Source organism: Cyprinodon variegatus, unplaced genomic scaffold (genome assembly GCF_000732505.1).
Source record: "Cyprinodon variegatus isolate N-32 unplaced genomic scaffold, C_variegatus-1.0 Scaffold432, whole genome shotgun sequence".
Lineage (NCBI taxonomy): Eukaryota > Metazoa > Chordata > Actinopteri > Cyprinodontiformes > Cyprinodontidae > Cyprinodon > Cyprinodon variegatus.
This window is the reverse complement of record NW_015150885.1, coordinates 432,724-445,062: the sequence shown is the minus strand read 5'-3', so window position 1 is coordinate 445,062 and position 12,339 is coordinate 432,724. Positions and strand designations below refer to the sequence as shown.

The 12,339-nt window shown below is 38.3% G+C and overlaps 1 protein-coding gene across 2 annotated transcripts in view; it reads right to left on the bottom strand.

Moving 5' to 3' along the window:
• The window catches only part of lrp2 (LDL receptor related protein 2), a 76,499-nt gene that overhangs the window by 28,342 nt on the left and 35,818 nt on the right, over window positions 1-12,339 (bottom strand). For both annotated transcript variants that reach the window (XM_015388696.1, XM_015388697.1), the window contains 13 exons: window positions 11,013-11,190; window positions 10,683-10,896; window positions 9,503-9,742; window positions 9,190-9,378; window positions 6,861-7,793; window positions 6,605-6,770; window positions 6,367-6,525; window positions 5,978-6,267; window positions 5,689-5,889; window positions 5,051-5,293; window positions 2,469-2,594; window positions 1,320-1,439; window positions 625-756 (listed from right to left, as the gene is read on the bottom strand). In XM_015388696.1, coding sequence (XP_015244182.1) covers window positions 625-756; window positions 1,320-1,439; window positions 2,469-2,594; window positions 5,051-5,293; window positions 5,689-5,889; window positions 5,978-6,267; window positions 6,367-6,525; window positions 6,605-6,770; window positions 6,861-7,793; window positions 9,190-9,378; window positions 9,503-9,742; window positions 10,683-10,896; window positions 11,013-11,190 — 3,191 coding nt within the window. The remainder of the gene's footprint in view (window positions 1-624; window positions 757-1,319; window positions 1,440-2,468; window positions 2,595-5,050; window positions 5,294-5,688; window positions 5,890-5,977; window positions 6,268-6,366; window positions 6,526-6,604; window positions 6,771-6,860; window positions 7,794-9,189; window positions 9,379-9,502; window positions 9,743-10,682; window positions 10,897-11,012; window positions 11,191-12,339) is intronic.

The window sequence follows — 12,339 nt, the reverse complement described above, 5'->3', positions numbered from 1 at the left end:
TGAGTGAAGGTCAAATTACAAGATTTTCTAAGCCAAATAACCAATATACCAAATATCATAAACTATACTATCATAGTGTTTTTTTAAAAAACTGATTGTGATATTAAGGGCAGTTAGAACACTTCCTTATGGACAAACATTTTATTGAAATGTAAAGTGAAAAAGAAGTCTTTTGAGATTGAGGAATTGCAGCCACTGAATTGCAATAATGACTGGAATTCAGCACACTGCACAGGTCTATTGTAAATCTGAGCTTCTGCAGGAAAACAAATGTCACAAAAAAAATAACGCATTCATGACATAAAGGTCCTACAGTTATTACTCCCACTGTTCATTTATGTTCGCTAAAATAGATAAAATACATCAGGCCCATGTTTCCAATTGGGTATATAATTTGTTACCAAAAGGAGATTGCTTGGATTATTTTGCCAATTGTTGGTTGACAGTTGTGATTTTTTTTTTGTATCTGGACAATTCTGAAAGTCTCAAGATTTTTGTCAGCTGTGGTCTGATTTCTACTGGAACAGTACAATCAGCTAAGATGGATGGGGAGTGCATTCGTTAACCTCTGCATGTTTGTAACCCTAATTAGTCACAGCAGAAAGACAAATCAAAGGTGTATACCACAGTTGTGTCTCTGATCTTCATCACTCATGTCCCCACAGTCATTGTCTCCATCACAGATCCACGATAAAGCAATGCACCTGCCGTCATCACAGCGAAACTGATCTGCATTGCAGGTTCTGATCAGTATGGCTGGAGAAAGAGATGTTAGATTTTTAGACCCCACAGCAATAAACAAATAGGTTTCACTAAAACATACCAAATCCAACCTAAATTGAACTGTTAATGTCAACCCCTGCATGATGTGTTCATCTTTGTCTGTAATGGTTTCTTATAGCTTTTTTAAAATTTGAATAAGAGGCATAATACAACACTGGCAAGGCTTTCAAAATAGTCATGGCAACTCCACATTCCCATGCATGGTGAGCAATCTAAACAAAAGCCAAAGTGAGGCTCTGTAACCCCGGGCGTATAAAGGGAGGGGGAGGTGCTGTTTGTCTGAGGACATTGAGGGGCGTCACCACAGAGGAATGCAGCTCACAATAAAAGGCCTGGCTGACCACATCATAAACAAAGGGATACACCACTGACTCGTACTCACATGAGCCTCTCACACTGCACAGATTGGCTAACAGACACCTTCACACAATAAGTGAGCAGCTGATAAAAGGTTGGGGGAGGGGGGAGGGAGGTGTTGGCTGAGGCACAAAGATGAACGGCTCTTTCTGGGTGTGAGAGTGTTGAGGAGCACTCACTGCAGGAGAGGGGTTCATCAGAGCCGTCAGAGCAGTCAGCCCCTCCGTCACAGTACCAGTGGGCAGGGATGCAGCGACCGCTGGAGCAACGAAACTCGCTCTGGGAGCAAGTGGCTGTCGCTGCAGGAGGTGCAGACAAGACACGAGTCAGATGTGGATCTTTTTGAAACAGTGACTCATAAGAGATATTTATTTTTATCATAATTTTATCCTTCCCTGTTAGAAAAAATGCTTTAAAAGTTAAGAGGTCAAGAAGGAAAAACTATGAAGTAGTAAATTATTTTTTCCCCTTGTAAAACAATATACACACAGCCTATAAAATTTAGATGATAAAAAAAAGATTTATTATTGTACATGCATAAAATGCAGTGGTAATGCTGAAAAAAGCCTTATGCTAACAATGTTAAAATACAATCCATCAGTGCTAAAGACATAAAAATTATGTCGGTTTTGATATACTACTCACTTTAAAACCATCAATCTACCTGGCAGATATGTAAAAAGCCCTAAAGAAGACAGAAATTCTGCAACAGTAGGATTATTTGCAATGAAAAAACTTCAAATTCCTTCACCATTAAATAAAGGCCCACAAAATTCTTGATCATTGTAAATTTTAATTTGAGGTTTATTCTACCTCAGTTAAAAATTACGTAATTGTCTTCAACATGGGAAAAGTGGAATAAAGGAGACTGAGTTTTCAGATCAGTACAGGCATCTTTTCAATAATAATAAGTTGGCAAACATCCTTCACTTATATGTTTCTTGGGTCATGCTTGTTTTTAACTTCATAAACATAAATGTAAAATGTGCAAAAAGCTGCAATTTTTAGTATGATTTACTTTTCCTGCTTCATGTCACAAAGATTTGCTACAATTATAAACCCAGGTTAAACTGGGTGATAAAGTGTATATTGTTTATTTATTTATTGCTATATACCTCTGTAAGTAACATCAAAAATGCATTGAAAGTAAGACATTGCTGAGTCAATTAACACCTTTGAAGTGATTGACGTAGCTTCAACGTTTTCTTCAGTCAATTTCTAATGAGTCTATTGTTTATTGAGTAAAAAAGCAACCAAAAACTACAGAGAAAGGGCTTTAATAAGCATCTGGAAGGGAAAAGGTGTATTATTACTGTTGCTGAACTCACCACAGTGTGTTGGGCTTTCATCGCTCATGTCACCACAGTCGTCGTCTCCATCACAAAGGTATGACCGTGGGATACAGATGTTGGTGGTCTGACACTTTGTTTGCTCTGGCTGGCAGGTTCTCTCAGCTAGAATAACCACACATTTGAATTCAGTTAGAAATATAGAAAAATAATAATAAAAACACATAATATTTATAGTTGAAACAAGACATTTAAATATGCAGTTTTAAACCATTTATTTCCCTTTTGTCTAAATGAGATTAACCCTTTCGTGCTTTAGATAAAGAGGGTTTTAAAGATTATATTTATCTGCTAAACGGAAGTATATTATAAGAGGTTTTATAATATATCTTTTAATATTTTCTACTAACTCTAAAATGTAACGTTGAAAATACTTTTAAGATTATTTAACTGTTTAGGACAGCCAAGATGATTTTGTTCATCTGTAAAATCTTCTGTTGATTCACAAATTTGGGTCCATTAGATACTGACCTGGCAATATTTATATTGCAACACCTCAAACTCTGTGCTCTCTATCAGATTGCATGAAATATCAAAGGAAACAAACACTGGTTTATTTTGTCAGGGTTCCCATGTGTGTGAGTCAGGCATCTCTCCAAGAGAGGATCTTTGTGGAGAACCTGGTTAGTCTACACAGGTGGAGCTCGTGAGTTTAATCAGAGTGCTGGGCTTTAAAGAGCAGCAGAGCCCTCATTCATTGCTGATTTTTTTTTTCTTTTTGTTTTGTTGCTTTGTCATTTCCTGGCTCCTCGTGTGTTTTTCCCTGATGTCCCTTAGATTTTGGTTTTAAGTATTTTTGATTTTTGGATTTTTCCCTCAGTTGCCTGTGGAAATGTATAAAATCTGCAAACTCATCTCTGCATTTGGGTCCTCAACAATCCTCCAGCCACCTGACACATTTATGGCACAATCTTTAGTTGTCTAAAGGGGATAAATCCATCTGTCTAATTAACTATACATCAGTATAAATACCAAAGGAATCCTCAGCCATAACACATTCAAATAAAGAGAACCCTTCTGATGAGAAATGTTGGAAACAAACCCATGATAAAAGTAATATCAATTTCTGGTTGGTACAACATTCACTATTCCCAAATGTTGAGTCCTGTACTTAACTCATTTGAAGTAATCCTCGCCTATTTTGCATACCAAAATAGAAAAGCAAATGGCTAAGGAACTGTAGCCTAAGCTGCATCAGTTCAAACATGACTCAAAGTTGTTTTTCTTATTCTAGGTCAATTTTGAACAGCAGTAATAAAGACATGCTTGAGAAGAAATATGTCTCATTGTATTATATTTGTTCTACATCATGTCAACCACAAATGCAGAAAATCTCAGACCTCTAGCTGAAACAGTTCCAGAGCTGTGGGGTTTTGAACTTTGGTGTCATCAGTGTCTCCAGATCTCTCCAAATGTGCCAGATTGTGCCAAATACTTTTACTCAACTATTTGAACCATAGAATAACACTGAAGCATTTTGATGGCCACAAAACATCTATGAAGCAAGTATTTTTCCACTTTTTCTCAAAATCAGTGTATATAACAAAATGTAACATTTACAAACCTAAACTAACATAAAATGAGCTCCATTGCTCCAATTTGTTTTTTGAAGTAAGAAGTAAGTCTTATTAGCAAGATGCTAAGCATTAGCTATGACCAGCTAACATTTCTGAAATAAAAAAATCAGACGTTATGTGATGATTTTCTCATCATGAAATGTTTTTATTATGAATATGCTGGATTACTTTTAACCTGTGAACCCTTATGGACAAATTTAGTATAAACATCTATGCTTTCCAATGATGTCTAACATGTCTATATTGGTAAAAATTTAACCATTGTAATTTTCATGCATTCTGAGATATTAGTTAGTCAGGTTACAGGTCACAATTGCACTCAGGGACAAAGATCTTAATTTTAAAATAAAAAGCCCTATAATGTGATGACGCTGAAGGTGAAGTACTGTATCATAATCACCAAAGGCATACTCTGATAAGAACGGTGTGGTTTTACAGGTTAAAACACCATGTAGCTTTGAAGAACAGAAACACAAGCATATTCATTTTTGAGTTGTTTACTTCAGGGTAGACTAACTTCAACACAGGAATGGTTTATCAAATGGATATGCATGGTGGTCCTTATCCTGGCAACATTCAGAAAGGAAAACAAAGTCCTGAAAGGGGGTTGATAAAGCCCTTATTCAGTCCAACAGAAAATGTATGGCCAGAGCTGAAAAGTTGGGTAGTGTAAATTTACAAAGATGACAATTTTGACAAGAGGAATGGGCCAAATTTCCAGAAAACTATTGCATTAAAGTTGGAAAAGATACCCACAACATTTGACCCAAGTCATACAGAAATTATGCTAAGTATGCTAAGTTTTGAATATAAAAAGGGATCGAAAATGCTCTTAAACTGTCTTTAGCAACCTTTTTACATTTAACAAAAATGGAAAAATTTTGAGCCTAAACAAAAAAACATTAAGTCTGATATCAATCTTTTTAAAAGACATAACTGAATGTTTGATTTCAACAACAAAAACAGCCAGCTAAAGAAACTCACGGCAGTTTTGTTCATCTGTGGTCCCATTGTCGTAGCAGTTGTTTATGCCGTTACAGACATAGTCCTTTGCGATACAACGGCCATTATTGCAGGCAAACTCTGTACGAGAGTCACAGGGTCTAAACAGACAGCCAGCTTCATCGCTGTTGTCTCCACAGTCATCGAAATGGTCACAGCGGTAGTGGTAGGGAACACACCGCCCATTGCCACAAGTAAACACAGTAGGTTCACAGGTATGGAAGGCTGGCGATCAAAATAAAGAACAAATCAGAGCTTTAGCTTAAAGAATTTGAGAATAAAGAAATGCGCTTTCACCAGGAGCTAATTTTACCTGACAGTGCAATAAAAGAGGATAGCAGCTGTGGGACTGCATGCAAAGGCAAGGACATTCAATTAAGTTAGTATTGATTACTGTTGTTAAAGAAGGATTATCAGTCTGATCATACAGTGCAGGCATACGCACCAGCATAGCTGAAGATTGGTTTAAATCCTAAGAAAGCAATTTGTTAAAGGAAAAAACAAACAAATACTAATTTGTTAATATTAGTAAAGGTAAAACAATACAATTGCATAAAAGACTCAACAAAGAAGGAAATGACCCCTAGACATTTAATACAAAATCTTTCAGAAAAACCTACCACACACTCTCTCCAGCTCATCACTACCATCTCCACAGTCATTGTCATTGTCACAAATCCACTGCGCTCGGATACAGCGGCCATTCATACAGGTGAACTGCCCTGGTTGGCAGCGAGTCCCGTTATCATGAATACAATACTTGCTGTCAGCCAGGTACCATCGACCTTCTGACGGGCACTGGCACTCAGCTCCATTGGGTCCTAACAAGAGCAGGCTCATCAGACATTTACAAAGAGCTTCCAGTTAATTAAATGTATATCTGCCTTAATTTAAAGCGGTTTCTTGTACCTGGTGTGCAGATGTGGCTGCAGCCTCCGTTAAACTGTTCACACGGACTGTCGCACTGCTGCTGTTTCCTATGGGCCAAAACTTGAATGTCCATTGGTCGAGATGGGAGGTTCTGAATCATAACTCTCTGGTCAGAGCCATCATGCTTGTTGGCACGATAGATGCTGCGTGTGTTCCAGTCGGTCCAATAGATGAACTGACCAAACATAGTCATTGCAAATGGGTAGATAGCTGTGCTGACAATGACCTCACGGTTGGCTCCCGATAGAGAGGATCTTTCAATCTTCTGTCTGAAGGCACAGGAAAAGTATGGCAATAGCAGATTTTTTAAACGAAAAGAAACACAATAAACAAATTAAAAAAAAAAAGTGAGTTTTATCACATCTTACAAGCTTGCATCGGCCCAGTAGAGCCTACTCTCTTCATAGTCCAGAGTCAGACCATTTGGCCACACCAGGCTGCTATTCACAATCTCGGTTCTGAAGTTTCCTCCTAAAGTGGCACGCTCAATCTTTGCATGACTCCCCCAATCTGTCCAATACATATATCTGTACAACAAGATAAAAGCAACTTAAAAAGGTACAGCCTAACATTGGGAATCAAGATGGTTTCCTTTGTAATCCTTACCCTCTACAAGGATCCAACATGATGGCCCTTGGCCTCGATACATGGGCAATTATTGTTCTTTGTGCCCCATCCACAGACATAGAGCTGATACTCTGGTTGACATAATCACTGTAGTAAATTCTTTTGTTAATCCAGTCGTAGGCTATCCCATCAGGAGCCCCGAGATCTGCAGTAACAACAATATGTCTTTACTACAATTGTTTCCCAATCATAAGATTGGGAAACAATTGGCAAACTGTAGAAGTCCTAAACTTACCTGCTGCTACAACAACAGGAGCTGAAGTGGGAGAGGACAGGCTGATATAGCTGATCTTGCTTGCTCCTGAACCTGAGCTCTGAGTGAAGTAAATCCTTTTGTCTGTGAGGTCAAAGTCAAGAGCCACGGAGGTACGAGGCACATTGACCACAGGGAACGGCAATGCATGGTCCTCAGGATCAAGTCGCAGGCTGCGCACCGTGCTCTCAGTAGTGTATATGAGGTAATCCTCCTTTGACATCTCACAGCTTTGTTTATCCATGGCAAGATCACCAAAAGCACAGCTGCACTTTTTGTTCTGTGTGGCTTGGCTAAGTGCTGGAAGGGCAAAGCAAAGGTGGGCACATCCTCCATTGCTTTCCATGCAGGGGTTGTAGTTCAGCTCCTGGGCAGTGGTGGGTTGAGTTCGTTGGTCAAAGATAGTGACATCCCTTAACATGTTTATGTTATCTCTAATTACAGCAGGGGGCTCTGTGCTGCCTGGTTCTTTACTCGCTTGAAACACTTTTTTGAGGTTTCTGTCCACCCAAATGATGCTATTCTCAAAGACTGTTATTCCATAAGGAGTTGGATATCGGCTACCATACCTAACTATCTCGGTCTCCCCTCCATGGGGGCTAATGCGGGCAATCATGTCCAGAGAATCATCCACCCAGTAAACATAACCAGTATGCCAATCCAGAGCAAGGCCTCGTGGGGTGATAATCCCAGAAGACACTAAAATTGTGCGGTTGGTTCCATCCAATAAAGCACGCTCGATTTTGGGGTGCTGACCATAATCAGCCCAGTAGAGATATCTGTTTCTGGGATCAACAACAAGGTGGCGAGGCATGTCCGTTTGAGTCTTCAGCAACACTCGACGAAAAGTTGTGTTCAAGCGAAGTACCTCTACATAGGTCTCAGTCAGGAAGGCGTTGGTGAAATACAGGTTACCTAAGGAAAAGGAAAGTTTCAAATTTTACATGAAAAAAATTTCATAATTCGTGAATTATAACCTTGAGAAAAAAAGTGTTGCAATATACAGTGTGTCAGATGGATCACCTGATCTATTATTCCTAAACCTTCAAACCCTATTTTAGAAGAGTATAATCCAAAACCATTATTTGTCATTTTGCCAATCTTTAAAGCCTTAAGAAAATTTCAAAGCACTGGTTGAATGCAACGCTCTCGTTTCTGATTAACATCCAAGGAGTTTCCTGACCTAGTCTGCAAAAAGAAAGATACAGTGTTTGTCCTAAAAGTTGAGAGCATCCACTATTAATTAGGAGCTGAAACTATTTAAGTTGTATCTAAAAAAGTGGCCCACTACCAACCTGTGGCAGCTCTATTTGAACAGAAAGTTGGATGGCATAGTGTAAAGTAAGAAGCACCACATTCACCATACACATTCAAAGAGCTACACAAGGACAGCAAGTCATGAGTTCTTGATCAAGCTACCTCTAAACTGATCTGTGGCCACACATTAATGATCAACCAAGCTAAACTCTCTCACCATGTCACCAGACGACAAACTCTGTTGGATGTCCCAAAGAGAATGGACGAAAATGCTCTCCCTTTTACCCATTACAGGCACAGAGCAGAATTGTTTTACAGCACGGACTGTTATGCTATCAGTCAAATAGTCAGGGGAACTTGTTGCAACTGTCGCAAATGATTTGATAGAATAAGTCTTACCAGTCTTGCCTGCATTCACTTGTGAATACAATAATCTATTGCACATGGATGGTGCCAAATGTAACCATAGCCCTCTGAATCATCCATCTGAACCAGTTTGTAACATAATTTAAGACAAAGAAAACTTTGTGAAAGATCTATGTATACCTCTTCAGGTCAAGCAAAAATATGAAGGATCCCCAGATCAGCTACCTGTCCCATTAACTCTTCGAGTGAGTGAAAGTACAACTTTAGACCTTAGACACCACAGACCTGTGAGCATCAGCACTCACAGGACCGGCTTCCATAACTTTTTTCCAAGCCACTGTCCAGCTAGAGGCACAGGATATTAAAGAGAAAGAATACCTTTTACAACCTCAAACTAAATGCATTATTATTTCTATGCCATCCAATGCCTTTTATTTCTTGTTTATGTACGTTTATTTGTTTCTGTTTTATAGTTTAAAAAGTACTGACTCTGAGAGATGCACAAAATTCCATGCACTTGTAAAATTTTTCTACTCTATTCATAGTTTATTTTAAAATTCTCGCGGCCTTCTATAGCTGACTTGCATAACATAACCTCTTGTTGATTTTCAGAAAACACAGCATTTAAATAAGGCTTACCAAATGTAAGTGAAAATTACAACATGCCTAAATTACATCAGCAGCTTACCTGCAGCCCAGTCCACAGCAATACCCCGTATCCCATTGCGCCCTATTCCAGATGTAACTACACTATGTAATCCTGAACCATCAGGCTTTATGCGTCTAACTCCGTTTTGGATCGCCATAGTGCTGCTGAAGTCACACCAATAAATGAAGCCAGAAGCCATGTGCACATCAACATGGAGAGCGTTACGACCTGAAAGAGAGCATTTAAAAAGAAAGTAACTGAATTTGTGTTCTCTACTGTGGGACTAAATAAATTAATGACACAGTGCATATATGAAATCAATGACTGGAAATAGGATATTAACATCACTAACCTCTACCAGCCACAGGGACCATGGCCTCAGAGTGATCTGAGCCTTCTAGACTGAAGCCTTTTATTGCAGACAGAGTGGAGATGACAACGTAGGACTGGTAAGGGGCACAGGTGTGGTTGTCTGCATTAAGTTTAAAACCTGTCGCACATGCACAGGTGAAAAAACCTCGTGGTCGCGGCAGACACAGATGCTCACATGCTCCTAAATTGTCAGAGCAGCCGTTAGATGTCCCTGCAGACGCTAAGTTTGAAGAGAAAGCACGACATTAGAAATGCATCAAAGAAAAAGCTTAATTCCAACAGTCTACATACAGATACACAGAAATCAGCTGACGACCAGAACCAGACACATCTCGAGTTAAGGAATTTAATTTGTTAATATATGTTCATTTTTGTGTAAACAAATAAAACTGTTTCAGCAACTGCTCTCTTATGTTTCACATCTATTCATAATATACCCCAACTTTTGCTCATCGCAGGAGGGCTACAAAAATGTATTTGGAAATCATTTCTTGGGTATAATTGTACTATGGAAGCCCTGAGAGGCAAGAGGGGGAAAAAATCTGGAATAGAAAAGTTTGAAGTTTTTTTTTTCCTTGTTTTATTTTTTGCCCTGAAAGGCAAGTGAAAAAAAAAATATCAAAGGCAAATTTTTCTGTTTGTTCTTGTAATACTTTATTTTGCCACTAGAGGCACTGGCGTGATAAAACAGACGGACACTGTCAGCTGAATTCTTCCACTGTATAGTCAGAGAAGCTGGGATTTCAAGAATCAATGTCCCAAATATAAAATCAGATTTTTGCAACGTAAAATAAGATACAAAAGCTGTGTATTTACAAAAACAAAAAGTAAAATGAGTTGGTAAAAAAATAATTTTTTCCCTCTTGCAGCGCTTGAGAAAGAAAAAGGACAATTTAAACAAGGATTTTTTTTTCTGACGTTGCGCTGATGGAAAAAAAAGACTAATGCTAATGCTACAAGTTCCTTTTGTCTGATGTTTATATTTGTTTAATTATGTGAGACTTTTAAGTGTGAAAAAAAGAAAGTTTTAAAGAAATATGTAAGGGGGGCAATACTTTCCAGCTGCATTGCATAATATGGTTAATTAATTAAGCCACAAAACTCTACGGTGCATCTCTAGTCATCTGTGCAAATTAACTTTAAGGGAGTATGCCACTTACTATCTCTAAAATGAACTTTTAGGACTCTAAGTCCAGACACGTTGTTTCTCATCACAACCCTGTTGGCACCAGACGACTTGTCTACACGTTCGATGACCTCAAAATCCCGGTCGCTGAAGAACAGGTAGTTCTGATAGACAGCGACACCCCAAGGATGGGAAAGACCGGTCACTATCGTGATACGATTTGTTCCATCTGGATCCCCACGTTCAATCTAAGAAAGAAGAAAAAAGAAAGGATGTTCTTCAAGGGTGTTCACATCAAAGTTACAGCACAGAGCACATTAAGTACCAGCAATTTTTAGGAGGAGGTAAATGAATGAAAACAGACTTTTCCAGTGCTTGTAACGGCCCAGTACAGCTTGTTCTCCTGGATATCCACAGTGAGGAACTCAATGTGATCAAGGTTGTTGGTGAAGAGGTTGACGGGGTTCATGCCATCCATATCCGCTGATGCTACTTTTGCAGGAATACCACTTTCCGTTCCCTGGTCTGTCCAGTAAAGTTTGCTAAATGAAATAAAAAACATATGAACTTAAGGTTACATTAAACAATCACTGTTTAAACCAGGAATTAACTTTTTTCACAGAAATTTAAATCAGTTTAAATAGGTTTTATGATCTTTAGTCATTTATAAATATTTAAAATACCTTGTATTTCTAAATATTAGAATAAAGAGCATTTTTCTTTGTTTCTTAAAGTAGAGAAATTTACATATATTCCCCTTATAAATGGCTTTAATACCACTGTACTGTGGGAGAGCATGTGGAGAGCCTCTAGCAGAAGTAATACGGTTGTCTTTCCACATGATCTCCCACAGTACAGTTTATGGAATTTTCAACATTTCCTCCTGACAGAACTGGTACAAAACTATCACATATGCAGGTCACCTTGGATATACAGCACTTTTCAACTATGCCCACTAGAACAGCCTATGGGTTCAAAATATCTCTCAAAACCAATCACATATATATAGAATGTCAAAGATATGTTACAGATAATTCCAGTTCCCTTTTTCGCTGAATGCAACAGGTGGGAAAAGGCTTTTTGCAACTGAAAAATACTTCTAGCATCGCGTTAGCGTTATGCAACTCATTGGTAGAATATACATAATAGAACACATATAAAATAAAAGTTCCTTTAGAGTTCTATGTATTGTATTGATGAAAAGTCTCACAGTTAGGTATGTTATATGTATTGATAATGGCCTGTATAATTAATCTAATTTATTGATTGTTATAAGCCTAACCCCAAAATTAGCTTAATAATAAGGCTAAATGTTACAACATAAAAGCATTAAATAGTCAGCCAAGCAAAGCCTAATATTGCACATATCTTTTATTTGTGGATTGTTTTCCATGTTATTTATAGAATTGTTTTGTAATATTCATCCCAACAAATAGCCTCCATCTTAAAAGCCTGTTAAGTACATTATGAACAAATGCCTACAATAAATACACCCCTGATTAATCATTGAAGTTTGTGTTTATGCATGACTAATTGGAAGGGTTTTAGGGGGGCCACAGACAAACACTGACTGGATCTGTGCAGGTCTAGCTTATTTTGAATGCACCTAATATGTTGTTCTGTCACTGTGTTAAGCTGTCAGTCACATTCAACATCCAATGATCAGAGGCCCCGCCCCACAGGGCATAATA